This window comes from Sarcophilus harrisii, chromosome 6 (assembly GCF_902635505.1).
Source record: "Sarcophilus harrisii chromosome 6, mSarHar1.11, whole genome shotgun sequence".
NCBI lineage: Eukaryota > Metazoa > Chordata > Mammalia > Dasyuromorphia > Dasyuridae > Sarcophilus > Sarcophilus harrisii.
The window spans coordinates 130,964,250-130,980,697 of record NC_045431.1 but is presented as its reverse complement, the minus strand read 5'-3'; the positions used below and the strand labels follow the sequence as shown (position 1 = coordinate 130,980,697).

Genomic DNA, 16,448 nt, shown 5'->3' with positions numbered 1-16,448 from the left:
ATTGCGGGTTGGGGGAGGTGACTTTTAAATTTTTATTGTTCCAAGAGGTTTGGCAATTGTTAATGCTGTAAAGTTACCTATGTATATATCCTGTAAATAAAAAGCTATTAAATTTAAAAAAAAAAAAAAAATAAAAATAATGGTACAGTATTACCATTATACAGATTACACAGAAGTCTCTATTAAATATAATTCTTGTTTATAATGCCAAAAATAAATAAATAAATAAATAAATTTTTGTTGTTCCATCAAAAAGATCTTAATCTGAATGTGCACAACTGAATTATAGTTACCTAATGTACTTCACCTCTTTCTTTATGGGGCTGTTAAGGAATTGTATTTTGAAATAAGTGGAGACCAACTTTTCAGGGAAGAATATTAAATTTTTCCATAATCTAGAGCAAGCCACACTAAGAACAAAAATTTCCAGTTAGAGACTAGTGAGCTACTAAGTTATAGTTGCCTTAATTATCCAGACTGCAGAGCAAGCTTCTTTTCTCACCCTAGTGCATCTCTCCACCAAATTAGCCCATTTGAGTCTCCCATTGGCATCTCCATTTGGGAATGATAGGCTCAGAGTAGCAAAGCTTCATTCCCATCATAGCTGGGCTTGGAATGGCTTAGAATACTAAATAAAACATTCTGGAAGACCAATGTCTAAAACAAGTACGGTATTAGCATAAATATTTTTATCTGACATTGCTATATGACTCAGAAAAGAATAGACAAGGATTACCCCACGAGGAAACCATGTTTTTTACCATAAAATAAATGAACAAAAGATGGTGAGAATAAAAGATCTCACTGTGATACTCTTCACTGACTATAAAAAATATTTGATTTGGCAGAACAATACACTACCTTAAAAGTTCTACACCAACAAGATATTTGCCATGAATAAATAAAATGTATTAAAAATTTCTTGAGAGAACTGAAATGTGCTTGTTTAGTGACCTTGGGATAGTAACATAAAAAAGGAAAATGTATTGCTAAAAATGTTTATAGTAGGTGCTGAATAAACGGTTAGCTCACAAAAGTTAGCATTCACATAAGATGGCAATGTTATTTCATTTGGGTCCCATAATGATATTGTAAAGTAGATGCTAGTATTATTTCTCTTTTACAGGAAAAGAAACCAAGAAAACACAAAGGTTAAATGACTTGTTCATGATCTCACAATGAGTAAGTATCTATGCAGGTTTGGAACTAATGTCTTCCTAACCTAGCTGCTCCTACTCATGGAATCCTAATCTCCAAAGAATTAAAAATAAGTCCCATACAGAGAGGCAAAGGTCAGCAAGCTACAGAATAATGAACAAGGAGCTACAAAGGCGCACAAGAGAAAAAGATATCACAAAAGCAATGTAGGCTTAAGAAAGGAGGACAGAGTGGTCACAATGTCAAGATAAGAGATGGACATGCTCTTATGGTAATTTCAAGATTTCAAAAGAAATATCAAAATGATATTTGGTAATAATTCATTATGACATAGGACTGTACATAAGTTAAGTTCACAGATCCATTTCAGTAAAACTGTCCACATCAAAACAAGAAATTACAATACCATTACCAAGTCAAGTCTATCTATTAGAAAATAGCTATAAATAAATATGCTTGTTATTGAGATCAAAAATAATGGATGAATGGAAACTTTTTTTAAAATTGAAGGAAAACAGAAGATAAGGGAAAGGGGTATGGGTGTATGTGTTTTGTTTTTTAAACATATTTTCAGTATGGCTGTTAAGGCATAATTGAAAGAGCACTGGATTTGAGAGTTAAGAAGTCTAAGGTTTAAATTCTTTTTCAGACATTTAGAACTACCTAGATAATACTGGACAAGTCAACCTCTCAAAGCCTCATTTGTCTTATCTATAAAAAGGGCTTTTATAGAGATCAAATAACAAATATAAAATGCTCTGGAAATCTTAACAGACTAATCTTTGTTAGCTATGATTATTGTTTTGTTATGTAACTATATCAAGGTCAGTTATCATTACTATTCAGTTAAAAATACATTAGTTCAATTTCACCAGTAGGGATAACCATAGATATTTTGTCTGCAAAGCAAATAAATGTCCTCTGACCCCTACCTTATTTATTTTCAATGCTGGCAAAGTTTCTGCATCTGTTTTTGCCAGCTGAAGTTTATTTTCTGGAACGTATAACTCCTTTACTTCATAAGATGCATCTACAGGCACAATATCCTATATAAAAAAACAAACAAACAAAAACAACATTAAATATTTTTTTCAGATGGCTTAGATTTATTCAAAAGGCATCCTTACAACTACTGAATAATACATTTATCTCTTTTGGAATAAACATTCAGAAATTTTCTATGCATTAACCCCCCAATCCAAATAGTTTGGAGCTGTTTTTCTTTGTTTGCTGATTTGGGGGATTTAAGAATGCTTCACATGATAGCAATGCTTCACAAGATAGCAAAAGTGGCCAAATCCAGAGTAGGTTGTTTTAGCACAAATTGTTAAACTCTATAAGTGAATCTTATTTTGCCCCACTGGCTCATGGAACATAATTGATAGTGAAGCTTTATGGGACAGCGGGAGGGGGAGAGGGAAATCCAAGAGCAGAAATGTAAATCCAACCTGGAAAATCCTATGTAAAAGATCCACATGAAGATCACTATCACTCAAGCTGTCTACTATGGTATAGAGTCCAAAGGATGAGAAGTCCTTGAAAAGATCAACCAAGAACTCATAATGGCTGGAGAAGTAAGACCTTATTCAAGCAAAGGTTTTGTTATTTCCATAAATGATGTAAGATGTCATAAATAAATAGCAAACCAGTGAATACTTCATTCTTAAGTATTCTTATGCTATTTCTTTTCAATCTGAGCCCATTAACTAAGGGTCAATTTCTTTTTTTTTTTTTTTAATAACATTTTATTGACAGAACCCATGCCAGGGTAATTTTTTACAACATTATCCCTTGCACTCACTTCTGTTCCGATTTTTCCCCTCCCTCCCTCCTCCCACTCCCCCAGATGGCAAGCAGTCCTATCCATGTTAAATAGGTTACAGTATATCCTAGATACAAGGTGCAGAACCAAACAGTTTTCTTGTTGCACAGGGAGAATTGGATTCAGAAGGTATAAATAATTTGCGAAGAAAAACAAAAATGCAAACAGTATTCTTTCTTTGGGTGTAGCTGCTTCTGTCCATCATTGATCAATTGAAACTGAGTTAGATCTTCTCTTTGTCAAAGAAATCCACTTCCATCAGAATACATCCTCATACAGTATCGTTGTTGAGGTATATAATGATCTCCTGGTTCTGCTCATTTCACTTAACATCAGTTCATGTAAGTCTCTCCAAGCCTCTCTGTATTCATCCTGCTGGTCGTTTCTTACAGAACAATAATATTCCATAACATTCATATACCACAATTTAATCAAACATTCTCCAATTGATGGGCACATACAGGAGGGTCAATTTCTTTCTGTTGAATAGGTCAGATATGCCTGGGAAGCCTTATACGAATTGATACCAAGTATACTATAACAACATTATAAAAACAAACAACCTTGAAAGACTTAAGAACTCTGATCAATATAAGGACCAATCATGATACCAAAGAATCAGTGATAAAACTATGCAGATTACCTCCTGATAGAGACATCTGAGATATGTATATCTCAGATGCAAGATATGAGCAGATATAGATATTAAATAAGCACAATGTGAGAATTTGTTTTGTTTATGTTTATTACAAGGTTTTTTGTTTTGGGTTTTTTTTTTCTTTTTCCAGTTCAGAGTAGGGGGTAAAGATCAAAGAAAAAATATGAATGCTTGTTAACTGAAAAATTAAAATTTTAAAAACCAATAATTCTTCAATTCCAGAGTGCTCCATATAACACGCTAAAACTACTAGGTATGATTTTTAACTTGGTTGTATTTTAAGATTAATTTATAGTAACAAAATACACTTAATTCCATTTGTCCTAGAAAAGAAGGGTTGTGTGACAGAATAAAATTTGGGCACTAACACTTTCTAAGTATACTGAAGCCAATGTTTTCATTTTAAACATGCTCTTCTGTAGAAAACATGTTATTGCAATTCACTGTTCTACAAGAATATTGCTTTGGACAAAGAGAGAATAGTGCTTAATGATCATCTCAAATTGTGATGTTATGATAAACTTTTATGGGGAAGAAGCAGAGTACAGTAGGAAAGCCCTTGAGTCAGAGAAGCTGGATCAAATATTGCCCAACACTACCTACGTGACTTGGATTAGTGACAAACTTTCCTTATCTCAGTTTCTTCATCTATAAATATGGAAGTTGCATAAGATAACCTCTAAGATCCCTTCTAGCTTGAGATCTAAGACCCTATTAATTCAGAAAATATGCTTAAAGGGAAGCAGAAAGCTAGGAAATAATTTTTACAGCCAGTGTTTCTGATAAAGGCCTCATTTCTAAAATATATAGAAAACAAAGTCAAATTTATAATAGACCAAGTCATTCCCCAATTGACAAATGGTCAAAGGATATGAACAGATAATTTTCAGATAAAGAAATTAGAGCCATCTACAGTCAAATGAAAAATACTCTAAAACATTATTGATTAAAGAAATTAAAACAACTATGAGATAATAAAATACCTAAAAGATTGGAAAACTGGAACACTATTGAAGGTGGAGTTGTGAACTGATCCAAACTATTGTGGAAAGCAATTTGGAATTATGTCCAAATGGCTATAAAACTGTGCAAATCCTTTGAGATCCTGTAATATGACTACTGGGTGTGAATTCCAAAGAAATCATTTAAAGAATGTGAAAAGGACCCACATGTACAAAAATGTTTATAGTAGCTTTTTTTTTTTTGGTGATGGCAAAGAAATGGAAATTGAGGGGATGTCCATCAGCTGAGGAATGGCTAAATGAATTGTGATATATGAATTTAATGGAATACTATTATTCTATAAGAAATGACAAGCAAGCAGATTCCAGAAAAACCTGGAAAGACTTACACGAACTGATGTGAAATGAGCAAAACCAGGAGAACACATTATACACAGTAACAACAATATTGTGTGATGATCAACTTTATTGACAGAATTAGCTCTCTGCAATACTATGATCTAAGACAATTCTGGAGACTTATTCTTGAAAATACTAACCACATCTAGAAAAAGAACTATAAGATCTGAATGAAGATCGAAGCATACTATTTTCACTTTTTTTCTTATTTTTTTCCTTCTTGTGGTTTTTCCATTTTGTTGTGATTCTTCTTCTATAACAAGGCTAATGTATTTATAACCTATATGAGATTGCTTGCCATCTTGGAGAGAAAAGAGGGAAAGGAAGGAGGAAAAAAATTTGGAAATCAAAATCTTATAAAAGGAAATGTTGCAAATCAACATTATAAGAATAGACCAAGTCATTCCCCAATTGATAAATGGTCAAAGGATATGAATAAATAATTTTCAAATGAAGAAATTTTATTTATTTATTTATTTATTTTTTATTTAATAAAGGATATATGCATGGGTAACTTTACAGCATTAACAATTTCCAAACCTCTTGTTCCAATTTTTTACCTCTTACCCCCCCACCTCCTCCCCCAGATGGCAGGATGACCAGTAGATGTTAAGTACATTAAAATATAAATTAGATACACAATAAGTATACATGACCAAAACGTTATTTTGCTGTACGAAAAGAATCAGACTCTGAAATATTGTACAATTAGCTTGTGAAGAAAATCAAAAATGCATGTGGGCATAAATATAGGGATTGGGAATTCAATGTAATGGTTTTTAGTCATCTCCCAGAGTTCTTTTTCTGGGCGTAGCTGGTTCAGTTCATTACTGCTCCATTGGAAATGATTTGGTTGATCTCGTTGCTGAGGATGGCCAGGTCCATCAGAACTTCAAATGAAGAAATTAAAGCCATTTCTAGTTATATGAAAAAATGTTCTAAATCACTATTGATTAGAGAAATAAAAGGTACCACTTTACACCTCTCAAACTGGCTAAGGTGACAGGAAAAGATAATGATAAATGTTGGAAGAGATGGGAAAAGTAGGATACTAAATACATTGTTGGTGGAATTGTGAACTGATCCAACCATTATGGAGGGCAATTTGGAACTATGCCCAAAGGGCTATCAAACTGTACATTCCCTTTGATATAGCAGTGTCTCTATTGGGTCTGTATTCCAAAGAAACATAAAAAGAGGGAAAAGAACCCACAAGTACAAACATTTTTGTAGCAACCCTTTTTGTAATGGCAAGGAACTGAAAATTAAGTGGATGTCTATCAGTTGGGCAATGGCTGAATTATGGTATATGAATGTAATGGAATATTATTGTTGTCTATAAAAAACAATCAGCAAACTGATTTCAGAAAAGCCTGGAAAGACTCATATAAACTGATGGGAAGTGAAATGAGCAGAATCAGGAGAGCATTGTATCTAGCAACAAGATTATATAATGATCAACTGTGATGGACTTGGCTCTTTTCAACAATAAGGTGATTCAAGGTAACTGCAATAGACTTGTGATGGAAAAAGCCATCTACATAACTCTATGTAGAAAGAACTAAGGAGATTGAATGTGGATCAAAACAGTATTTTCACCTTTCTTTTAGTTGTAGTTTGTTTGCTTGTTTTTTTTTTTTCCTATGTTCTTTTTCCCCTTTGATCTGATTTTTCTTGCATAACATATATGGAAATATGTTTAGAGGATTTGAACAGGTTTCACCTATATTGGGTTGTTTGCTCTCCAGGGGAGGGGTTAGAAAAATTTGAAATACTAAGTTTTCCAAGGGTGAATGCTGAAAACTATCTTTGCATATATTTGGAAAAATAAAAGGCAATTATTTTAAAAAGTGAATGCTAAAAATTATCTTTACATGTAATTAGAAAAATAAAATATTATTAAGTGAGTAGAAAAAAACATACTTAAAAGAAAATCATTCTTCCAAGGATATAAAAACTAAAGGCAATTAATAAGAGATTAAAATATTTTCTTCTCTTTTTCTTTTTTCTTGGGATAAGTTCTTGGTCACATATATTTTATATAAAATTCTTGATTAAAAAATACTACAGTGCCAGCCCTGAAGTCAGGAAGACTTGAGTTCAAATCTGACTTCAGACACTTAACACTTTCTACCTATGTGACCCTGGGCAAGTCACCTGATCCCAATTGTCTCAGGGGGGGGGAAAAAAAAACTACAGCGTACACTTTTAAAAACTCTTACTCAGCTATGCTTTTACATTAATCTATTGTCTCAGAATGTAGATGCCCAATCTTTTGCTGCCTAAACATCAAAATTAAACCTGAAATCAAAACTGATGGAGAGAGGGAAGAAAGGAGAAAGTGTCTCTTTTTCCAAAAAAAAAATCTAAATTATACTTTTGTAATTAACACACAAAGATGCAGCATAATAGGAATGGGGGTAGGGTGGGGTGGAAAAAGAATCTCCAAGCTACAATGCTGATACAATGTCAAAAAAAAAAAAAAAAAAAAAAAAAAGAAGAAGAAAAAGAAAAAGAAAGAAAAGAAAAACAGGAAACAAAATAAAATTAGTTTTCTGACACACACAAACTGACCATTTGGACTTGAGATTCCTTAGGCTCTCTAGACACCCAATCTGCTCTTGGAAGTAGTGTGCATTCTTTATAATTTGCACATAAAATAATTTATTTTAGGCACTTTCCCTTAAAACAAAAATAAGAAATCACAGGCCAGCCAAATACCAATGAATATAGGCCTAAATGCAGATCCCTTACCCTAAAATCATGGGTGGGTACTTAATAAAAAGCAACAAGGGGAATTGCTAGAAGTCTTCTTCAGATGAGCATCTATAATGAATCCAGTCTCTTATCTGTCAGGAGGGATATTTAAAAAGTTAATTTAGAGACACAAATGAAGACTGAATCAATATGATTTTAGGAGTCTTTACTCAGCCAAATCAATACATGCTGCACAGCTACACGATAATGCTGAAAAGTTAAGCTATTTGTCCAGTCACACAGACAGTAGGAATCAGAAGGTGGTATTCCCTAACTGAGATCAGCTCTCTCACCCACTGCACCATCCTGTTCCTTAAGTATGTTTTATGAAACCCAATGACTAAAGGTGAGGAGCTCTTTCTCCTTTCACTAGAAGTACCTTAAATAAACTCAATGAGACTTGTATATAAAAGTCATTTTATAAGCATTTATTAATTGATTGAATAAAGAAAATAGATTGGTTCCATAACTTTATCATGTAATGATAGCTTACAATTGTTTTTCTTAGGGAAAAGATCTGCAGGTCACACAACAGACGGCCCCTAGAAATAGTAGCCCTTGTGTTTTCATTTCAATCTCCATAAATAAGCCACTAACAAGTTAATGAACACATTGATCCCACATTTTAAAAGTTTCTCCTCTGTTTCTGCACTTTTTTCTTAAGCCAAGTACGCCTTTGAACATTAAGACATTCCTATTTTTAATGTACCTATTAAATTTCTATTATCTAAACAGCACCCACCCCAAGCATGCAGACAAACACTGAAAATTTTGGCAATGCTTGAGAATCAAACTGCAAAGCCTGGTTTTTATGTGCAGAGTAAAAGACATTTTAGGTCATTAAACCACCATTTTGTAGAAAGACAAACCTTTAACCAATTTATAGCACCAGTAAAATCTAGATTTAAAAACAGCATTTAAAACATCACTTCAGATTAAAAACAGCAGCACAAAGTCTTATTTCTTTCCTTCAGCCATAAGAAAGCTGATAAAAAGACAATGCTAGTAGGCCATCTAGTGACCATTTCAAGGTTAGAAAAAATTCTATCGCAAATTCCAGATCCTCAGATACTCTATATAATCATGACTTATATAATCATATATAACCACAAAAAAAAAAGGAACCAAGGACTGGAAGTGCTGCAGAGTCTGAGGTTGTGGGCAGATGAGGGATCCATGTCAACATGAAGTTACCTATTAAAAGCAACATCTCAAAATTGGTTGTGTGAGGAATACACATCATATCTCCTCAGCCAAAACAACAATCTTATCTAATGGAAATGTAGTAAAAGACACAACTCTAAACAGAAGTCCCTCCAAAAAATAGTCTCTTTAGAGCACTAAAATATCCAAAAGGAAAAGTTGGCATTCCCAATGACTGAGGTATATGTCACAACAATGGTAATATAACCTCCTCCTTCACTGGAACATAAAATAGAACATATAGTAGGATATAGCACCTGACATATGGCTCTATAGTACTTATCTCCTTATTTTCTCCTTTCCAACTCTTCTTTCTAAACATTTCTTTTTCTAACTTTCTCAAGTGTCTTTAAGCCTGTCTCTGTAGATAAGCAACTTTTCTGCAACTTATGGTCTCTGAAAGTTCCCTAGACAATGAACTGGTAAATGGGCCTGCCCAGGTCACATAACTAGTATGTGTATAAACACACACTAGTTTTCCTGAATCCAAAACCCGTCTGCTATTTACTTAATCAAAATGTGATTATTTATCATGTAAAATACTATTTGGATAACTTACTAATTATTATACTATTTAAATCCAAATTTATGTGATTAGAGATTGTCTGAACTCAGGATTGTCAACCTGACTTCAGTAACTCTTGAGGAATGCGAGAGATGGTTACAAGAAATCTGGGATTCCTCCAATTCTAGGTCCCCCACATTCAGATCTTTATTTTCAACCCATCCAAGCTTGTGTTTTGCACCTCTGTATTTTGGCCCCAAATTTTTTTTGTTTGTATTTACTAAGATCCATCTCAATTTCCCTTGCTTCCAAGTTGTCCTTCTTCACAAAATTGCTTAAATACATACATGTAGTTCACATTCTTTTGTCTAAATACTATATAGTGTAAACCTTCCAGAGCCTGAATAAGAGATGTTCACACCGGTTTTCCAGCTCACTTTCCTCTACCAAATGATCAAATAAATTTCCTTCTAAAACTATTTCATATTTGGGGTTTGTTCTCATTAAGTTCCTATTGCATTATGCAGGTGCTTAATAATAAAGGTTAATTGAAGTTTTCTATGCACATAATGGTTTGCCCATCTATCACCCCTTCCTTCCCAAACAAACAAAAGGGATCAATTTCTTTGCCAAGTAAAACACATTCGAGAAACTGGAATTTCACGAAGATGCTGCAAAATCTATCCTGGGAATGCATATCTAGTTAAATGTGACTCAGTTATCTAACAAAATTCAGCTCCTTATTTCCTTATCTTCTTTTATTTAGATTATTAAAATCCTCCTAACTAATCTCATTAGAAGTAACTAGGTGGCACATCTGGCCTCAAATACTTTGCTAGCTGTGTGATTCTGGGCAAGAAACTTATCCCTGTGTGCCTCAGTTTCTTCATCTGTAAAATGAGCTGGAGAAGGAAATGGCAAATCACTCCAATATCTTTGCCAAGAAAACTCCAAATGAGGGTTATGAAATGTCAGGCCCAACTGAAAAAAATGACTCAATAACAACAGGTCTTTCCTTGCCTTATTTCTCCCCATTCTAGTCTTACCTTATATAGCAGCCAACATGATTTCCCACAAAGCCTATCATTCTCCTACTCAAAAAACTCTTATGACATTTTATTACTTTTAGGTTAAACATAAATTCTTCAACTTAGTTTTTAAAGTCCTCCACAACCTACCTCAATCTATTTTTCTAACTTCATGTATATTAGTCATCTGCCTACTCTGGTGACCAGACAAAAGGTCATTCATATAATATTCCAACTCTCACTTTATGGGTCTCTGCACTACTTAGAATGAAGACAATTCTCACTTCTGCCCACACAGAATCCTTCTCTTCCTTCAAAACACAGATCAAGCCCTTACCTTTAACATGAAATTTTTTCTGATCCCCAAAATGCTTATACCCTCCTTCCTGAACTTGTATTTAGTTTTACTGTATATTTCCTCCATATATTGATTCTTTTCTACTTTTAAGTATAATGTCTTTATTGTCCTCTTCTATATGCATGTATTGTGATGCTATTATATGTTACAAAACGTACAAAAAAAAGAAAAAAGGATTTTCCAAACAAAAGGTTTGTGTAATGCATGTAAATAAAACTTTAAAATATTATTTCATTTATATCACATCCTTTCTAATAATTCTTAATATTAATAGCAATATGATTGAATTTGCTTCATTATTTGTTTTAATTCTTTTGATGCAGTGACTCAAAGGTGTGGCTCTAAGATGTGTTTATTTCAAAATTTGGTCATGGATAAAACAGATACCTCACAAAGAGCCATAAATCCACATGAAAGAAGGCCTCACATAATTTATTTGCCTCACATAACTTAAATAAATCATGATATTCACTTTTCAGATACAGCCACCAATTCAGCAAAGATTTTTGCTAAAATTCAGTGCATAAATTTCCATCCTAACAGATGTCAATCAGTTGTTCTTGAATAGTAACTTAATTATACTGCATTATCATATTTTTAACATGTCAACTCAAAACTCACTGAAATGCTTCATATAGAAGCATAAGTTAGAAAAGCATAAGTTAGGAAATTCTGTTGCCAAGTTTTTCAAATATACAAATAAGAGATTTTATATGTAACAACAAACTTAAATCATCTAGCAACAAAATTTCATAAAATGGAAACATTTCAAATTCTGTTTTCAAGTTTTTCAAATATATATATGAGAATTTTTATAGGTAACAAACTTATCTTGTTTGGCATCAAAATTATATAAGGATGTTTTTGTAGTGGCATGAAACTGGAAACTGAGTGGATTTCATCAGTTGCAGAATGGCTGAATAAGTTATGGTTTATGAATATTATGGAATATTATTGCTTTATAAGAAACAATAAGAATGATTTCAGAGAGGCCTAGAGAGACTTGCATGAATTGATGCTAAGTGAAATGAGCAAAACCAGGAGATCATTGTACACAGCAACAGCAATATTATATGATGATCAATTCTGAGGGACATGGCTCTCTTCAACAATGAGATTATCCAGACCAGTTCCAATGGTCTTGTGATCAAAAGAGCCATCTACACCCAGAGAGAGGCCTATGTAAACTGAGTGTGGTTCACAACATAGCATTCTCACTTTGTTTATTGTTTGCTTGCATTTCATTTTCTTCATGATTTTTTTTCTGGTTTGATTTAATTTTTCTTGTACAGCAAGATAAATATATAAATATGTATGCATATATTGGATTTAACACATTTCTACTATGTTTTAACATGTATTGAAGGGGAGAAACTGGAACACAAGGTTTTGCAAAGGCTAATGTTGCAGAATTATCCATGCACATGTTTTGAAAAATAAAAAACTTTAATAAAAAAAAATAAGGATGAACATATTTCAAATAAGGATAATCTGAAGTAACTATGCTCAGAAAACTTTAAAATATTAAAAGGAATGTGAACTATTGTTTACTTACTTTTTATTTTTTAAAACAGCTCTTTTCAAAATGCTCTCTCCTCAGCATGACCAGATTATCAAAAGAGTATAGGACATATACACACATACACAAAGGTTAAGAACCAATGACCTTTTAAGATTCTCTCCCATTTATAATGTATATATCTACTACGTATGTAATCATTTCCATGATGTCTCCTCTACTGAAATATCTATTCTTTGAAGCCATGTTTTTGACTTTCTTTATATTTCAAATGCTTAGCACAGTGCCTGACACATAGTAAAGACTTAATAAATGTTTGTCAACTTCACTCACTGAACAGCAACAATTCAAATTATTTCTAGTGGCCTATTTGTTTATTTGCCTGACATATTAATCACTTAATAAATGCATGCTAATTTTAGTTCTGTTGAATTGCAGCAATTCTGCTGAATTATTGAATCAACTTGTTAAACATTCATATGATTTCTATTGGGCATAATGGTAAGTGATCAATCCATGCTAGACAACTGATTGTTGTTCAGGGATCAACCTTACCGAGTTCATAATTCACCGAGGTGGCCAAATGGTGATGAATTTGGGAGCCATCACAACTATAGGTCATCTACCAAGTCAGAGAGTAACTGGCAATTCTGCCTATATAAAAGGAAATACCCACATAAAGATAATCACAAATCCCAAAAGAGTACGAGTCATAAGAGCTAGATATGAATCATAGATCTACTTTGTACTAGAGAGATAGGATAACAGAATGAACTACTTATCCTCAGTTCATCCATCTCCTTTTCTTAGAAGGAGGATAGTAAAAGCCACCTTTCTAATGGGGAGAGGAAATGGAAGTGGGGGAGTAGAAAGGAGCAAAAAAGAAAGCCCAGATGAAAATGCTTTATAAATTTAGAAAGTGACAGGCAGACAAAACAACAGTAAACACCTGGAAAATTACTTAATCTTTTGAATCTCACTTTATTTTTCTGGAAAATGACAGCCTTGATTTAACAATATGATTCATGAGGAAAGAAAACTAAATGGGAAGAATGAGGACGAGAGTTCAAATTGGCCACTTAACTTCCTTAAGTTCGTAGGGCCTATCTCCATAATGGGGGTTGGAAGAAGCCTCAGAGGAAAGAGTGCTACTTTGATTCACAAAACCTGAGTTCAAATTCTATCTTTGATTCTTATTTATCTGTTTAACCTTGGACAAATCATGTAACTTTACAGGATCTCAGTTTCCTCATCTATAAAAACAATCTATAAGTTTCCTTCAAACTCTAAAACTATGATTTTTATAATGCTATGACATCAAAAGATCCCTTCCATTTCTAATCTATGACCTTATAATCTATACATAAGGAAGAATAATTTCATTAAATTAAGATATCATCCCTAATTTTCTTATAGAAAAACAAATTGTTCACGGAAATAAAAACACAACTTATTTGCAACCATCATTTTATGAAAATATTTATCTTAGCTAGGTGTATGTCCAAAAAATTTAAAAGAAAAGAAAAAATTTATATGTACAAAAAAATTTATAGCATTCTTTTTTGTTTTAGCAAAGAATTGGAAACTGAAGGTAAGTTCATCAACTAGGGAATGGCTAAACAAATCTTGAAATATGACTGTGGTAGAATACTATTGATAATAGTGGTAAAATTGGTAAAAGTGGCAGAATACTTTAAGAAATGATGAATAAAATGGTTTCAGAAAAACCTGGGAAGACATATGAACTGATGGACTGAGTGCCGATCAAAGCATATTTTTCTTGCATTTTCTTTTTTTATTACCCGATTTAATAAGGAAACTTTTTTTGTATAACTTCACATATATAATGGGCATCATATTGTTTGCCCTTCCTGATGTGGGAGGGGCTCAAAGGAGGGAATTTTGAAATCAAAATTTAAAAAAAAAATTTAAAAATAAACATTAAAAAATAAAAATATTAACCTTGGGCCAAAAGTTTTAAAGAGATCAATTACATGATTATTATCAAATGAGAATTTTGAAAATTAACACTCCTGATTTTCCCATTGGAAAAATAAAACTTAAAAAATAAAAAAATAAAAAAATTTTGTAGAGTCCCTCTTGGACTTAAATTTTATCTAAATTTTAAAAATAACAATTCATGATCTTGTATATATTGTTTCATTGTTTTCCCTCGGGACTCTGATTTTTCACTTTCACTTAATGTGGGAAAAGGGGAGAGAATTTGTGTAGAATTAGCACATTTCATTTCTAATGTTCCCCTCCCTTGACTCTCCTTACCCTTTCTTGTAGCAGCTCTACAACTTGCTGGATACAATCATTCACATCACAAGAATCAGTTTTCAGCACCAACTCAGGGGCCTCTGGCTTTTCATATTCAGAATCAATCCCAGTGAAGCCTATTAATAAAAGTAAAGAAAGAAGAATTTAAACACACACACACACACACACACACACACTCACTCTACATCTTAGACTCATTATTAAGTGATCCCAATGTTGATGGTCACACTTTGGTCATAAATAGATATACAACTCATTGAATTGTGTATCTCCTAAACAATGGCAAGGAGTTAGATGGGTTGTCATTTGAGTAGTTTTTTGAGTAGAAAAGAACTGTATTGCTTTATTTCTTTGTTAAACATATACATCATGATTGTTGGTGGAGTTGTGAATGGATCCAACCATTCTGGAGAGCAATTTGGAACTATGCTCAAAAAGTTATCAAACTGCATACCCTTTGATCCACCAGTGTTACTACTGGGCTTATATCCCAAAGAAATATTAAAGAAGGGAAAGGGATGCATATGTGCAAAAAATGTTTGTGACAGCCCTTTTTGTAGTGGCTAGAAACTGGAAATTGAATGTATACCCATCAACAGGAGAATGGCCGAGTAAATTATGGTATATGAATGTTATGGAATATTACTGTTCTGTAAGAAATGACCAGCAGGATGAATACAGAGAGGCTTGGAGAGACTTACGTGAACCGATGCTAAGTGATATGAACAGAACCAGGAGATCATTATACAATTCAACAACAATACTATATGAGGATCAATTTTGATGGAAGTAGCTATCTTCAGCAATGAGAGAGAGGATCCAATTCAATTCCAATTGTTCAGTGATAAACAGAACCAGCTACACACAGCAAAACAATACTGGGAAATGAGTGTGGGCTGCTTACATTTTTGTTTTTCTTCTCAGGTTAGTTTTATCTTTCTAAATCTGATTTTTCTTGTGCAACAAGAGATCTGTATAAATATATACACATATATTGCATTTAAGATATATTTTAATATGTTTAACATGTATGAGACTGTCTGCCATCTAGGGGAAGGGGTGGACGGAAAGAAGGGAAAAGTTGGAACAGAAGTGTTTGCAAGGGTCAATGTTGAAAAATTACCCATGCATATGTTCTATCAATAAAAAGCTATAATAATAATAATAATAATAATAATAATAATAATATATATACATATATACATATACATATATATATATACACACACACACATGCATTATGGATGTGGCTCTTTTCAACAATGAGATGACTGAAGCCAGTTCCAATGATCTTGTGATGAAGAGAGCCATCCACATCCAGAAAAAGGACTGTAGGAACTGAGTGTGGATCACAACATAGCATTTTCTTTTGTTTTTTGTTCTTTACTTTTTGATCTGATTTTTCTTGTGCAGCAAGATAGTTGTATAAATATATATGCCTATATTGGATTTACATATATATTTACCATGTTTAACATATATTGGATTACTTGCCATCTAGGGGAAGAAGGGGGAGGGTGGTTGGAACACAAGGCTTTGCAAGGATCAATGGTGAAAAATTATCCTTGCATGTGTTTTGAAAATAAAAAGCTTCAATAAAAATTTAAAAAAACAAAAATAAAAACAAAAACCACATGCATCAAAATAATTTTATGTTAGCTTCCCTTTCAGCCTGACAAGACATGGGGGAGGAGGGATGGGTTTCAATATAATTGGTGATCAAGAATGCCTTTGTTTATAAGAATCTATTAACAAGCATTTACTATGTGGCCAAGCATTATGCTAGGTATCACGGA

General features: G+C 32.9%; 1 protein-coding gene across 2 annotated transcripts in view; it reads right to left on the bottom strand.

Annotated features, from left to right (window-relative positions):
- Window positions 1–16,448, bottom strand: part of PAPSS1 (3'-phosphoadenosine 5'-phosphosulfate synthase 1) — a 147,856-nt gene that overhangs the window by 64,313 nt on the left and 67,095 nt on the right. For both annotated transcript variants that reach the window (XM_031943174.1, XM_012552004.3), the window contains 2 exons: window positions 14,650–14,768; window positions 2,091–2,204 (listed from right to left, as the gene is read on the bottom strand). In XM_031943174.1, the coding sequence (XP_031799034.1) occupies window positions 2,091–2,204; window positions 14,650–14,768 (233 nt within the window). The remainder of the gene's footprint in view (window positions 1–2,090; window positions 2,205–14,649; window positions 14,769–16,448) is intronic.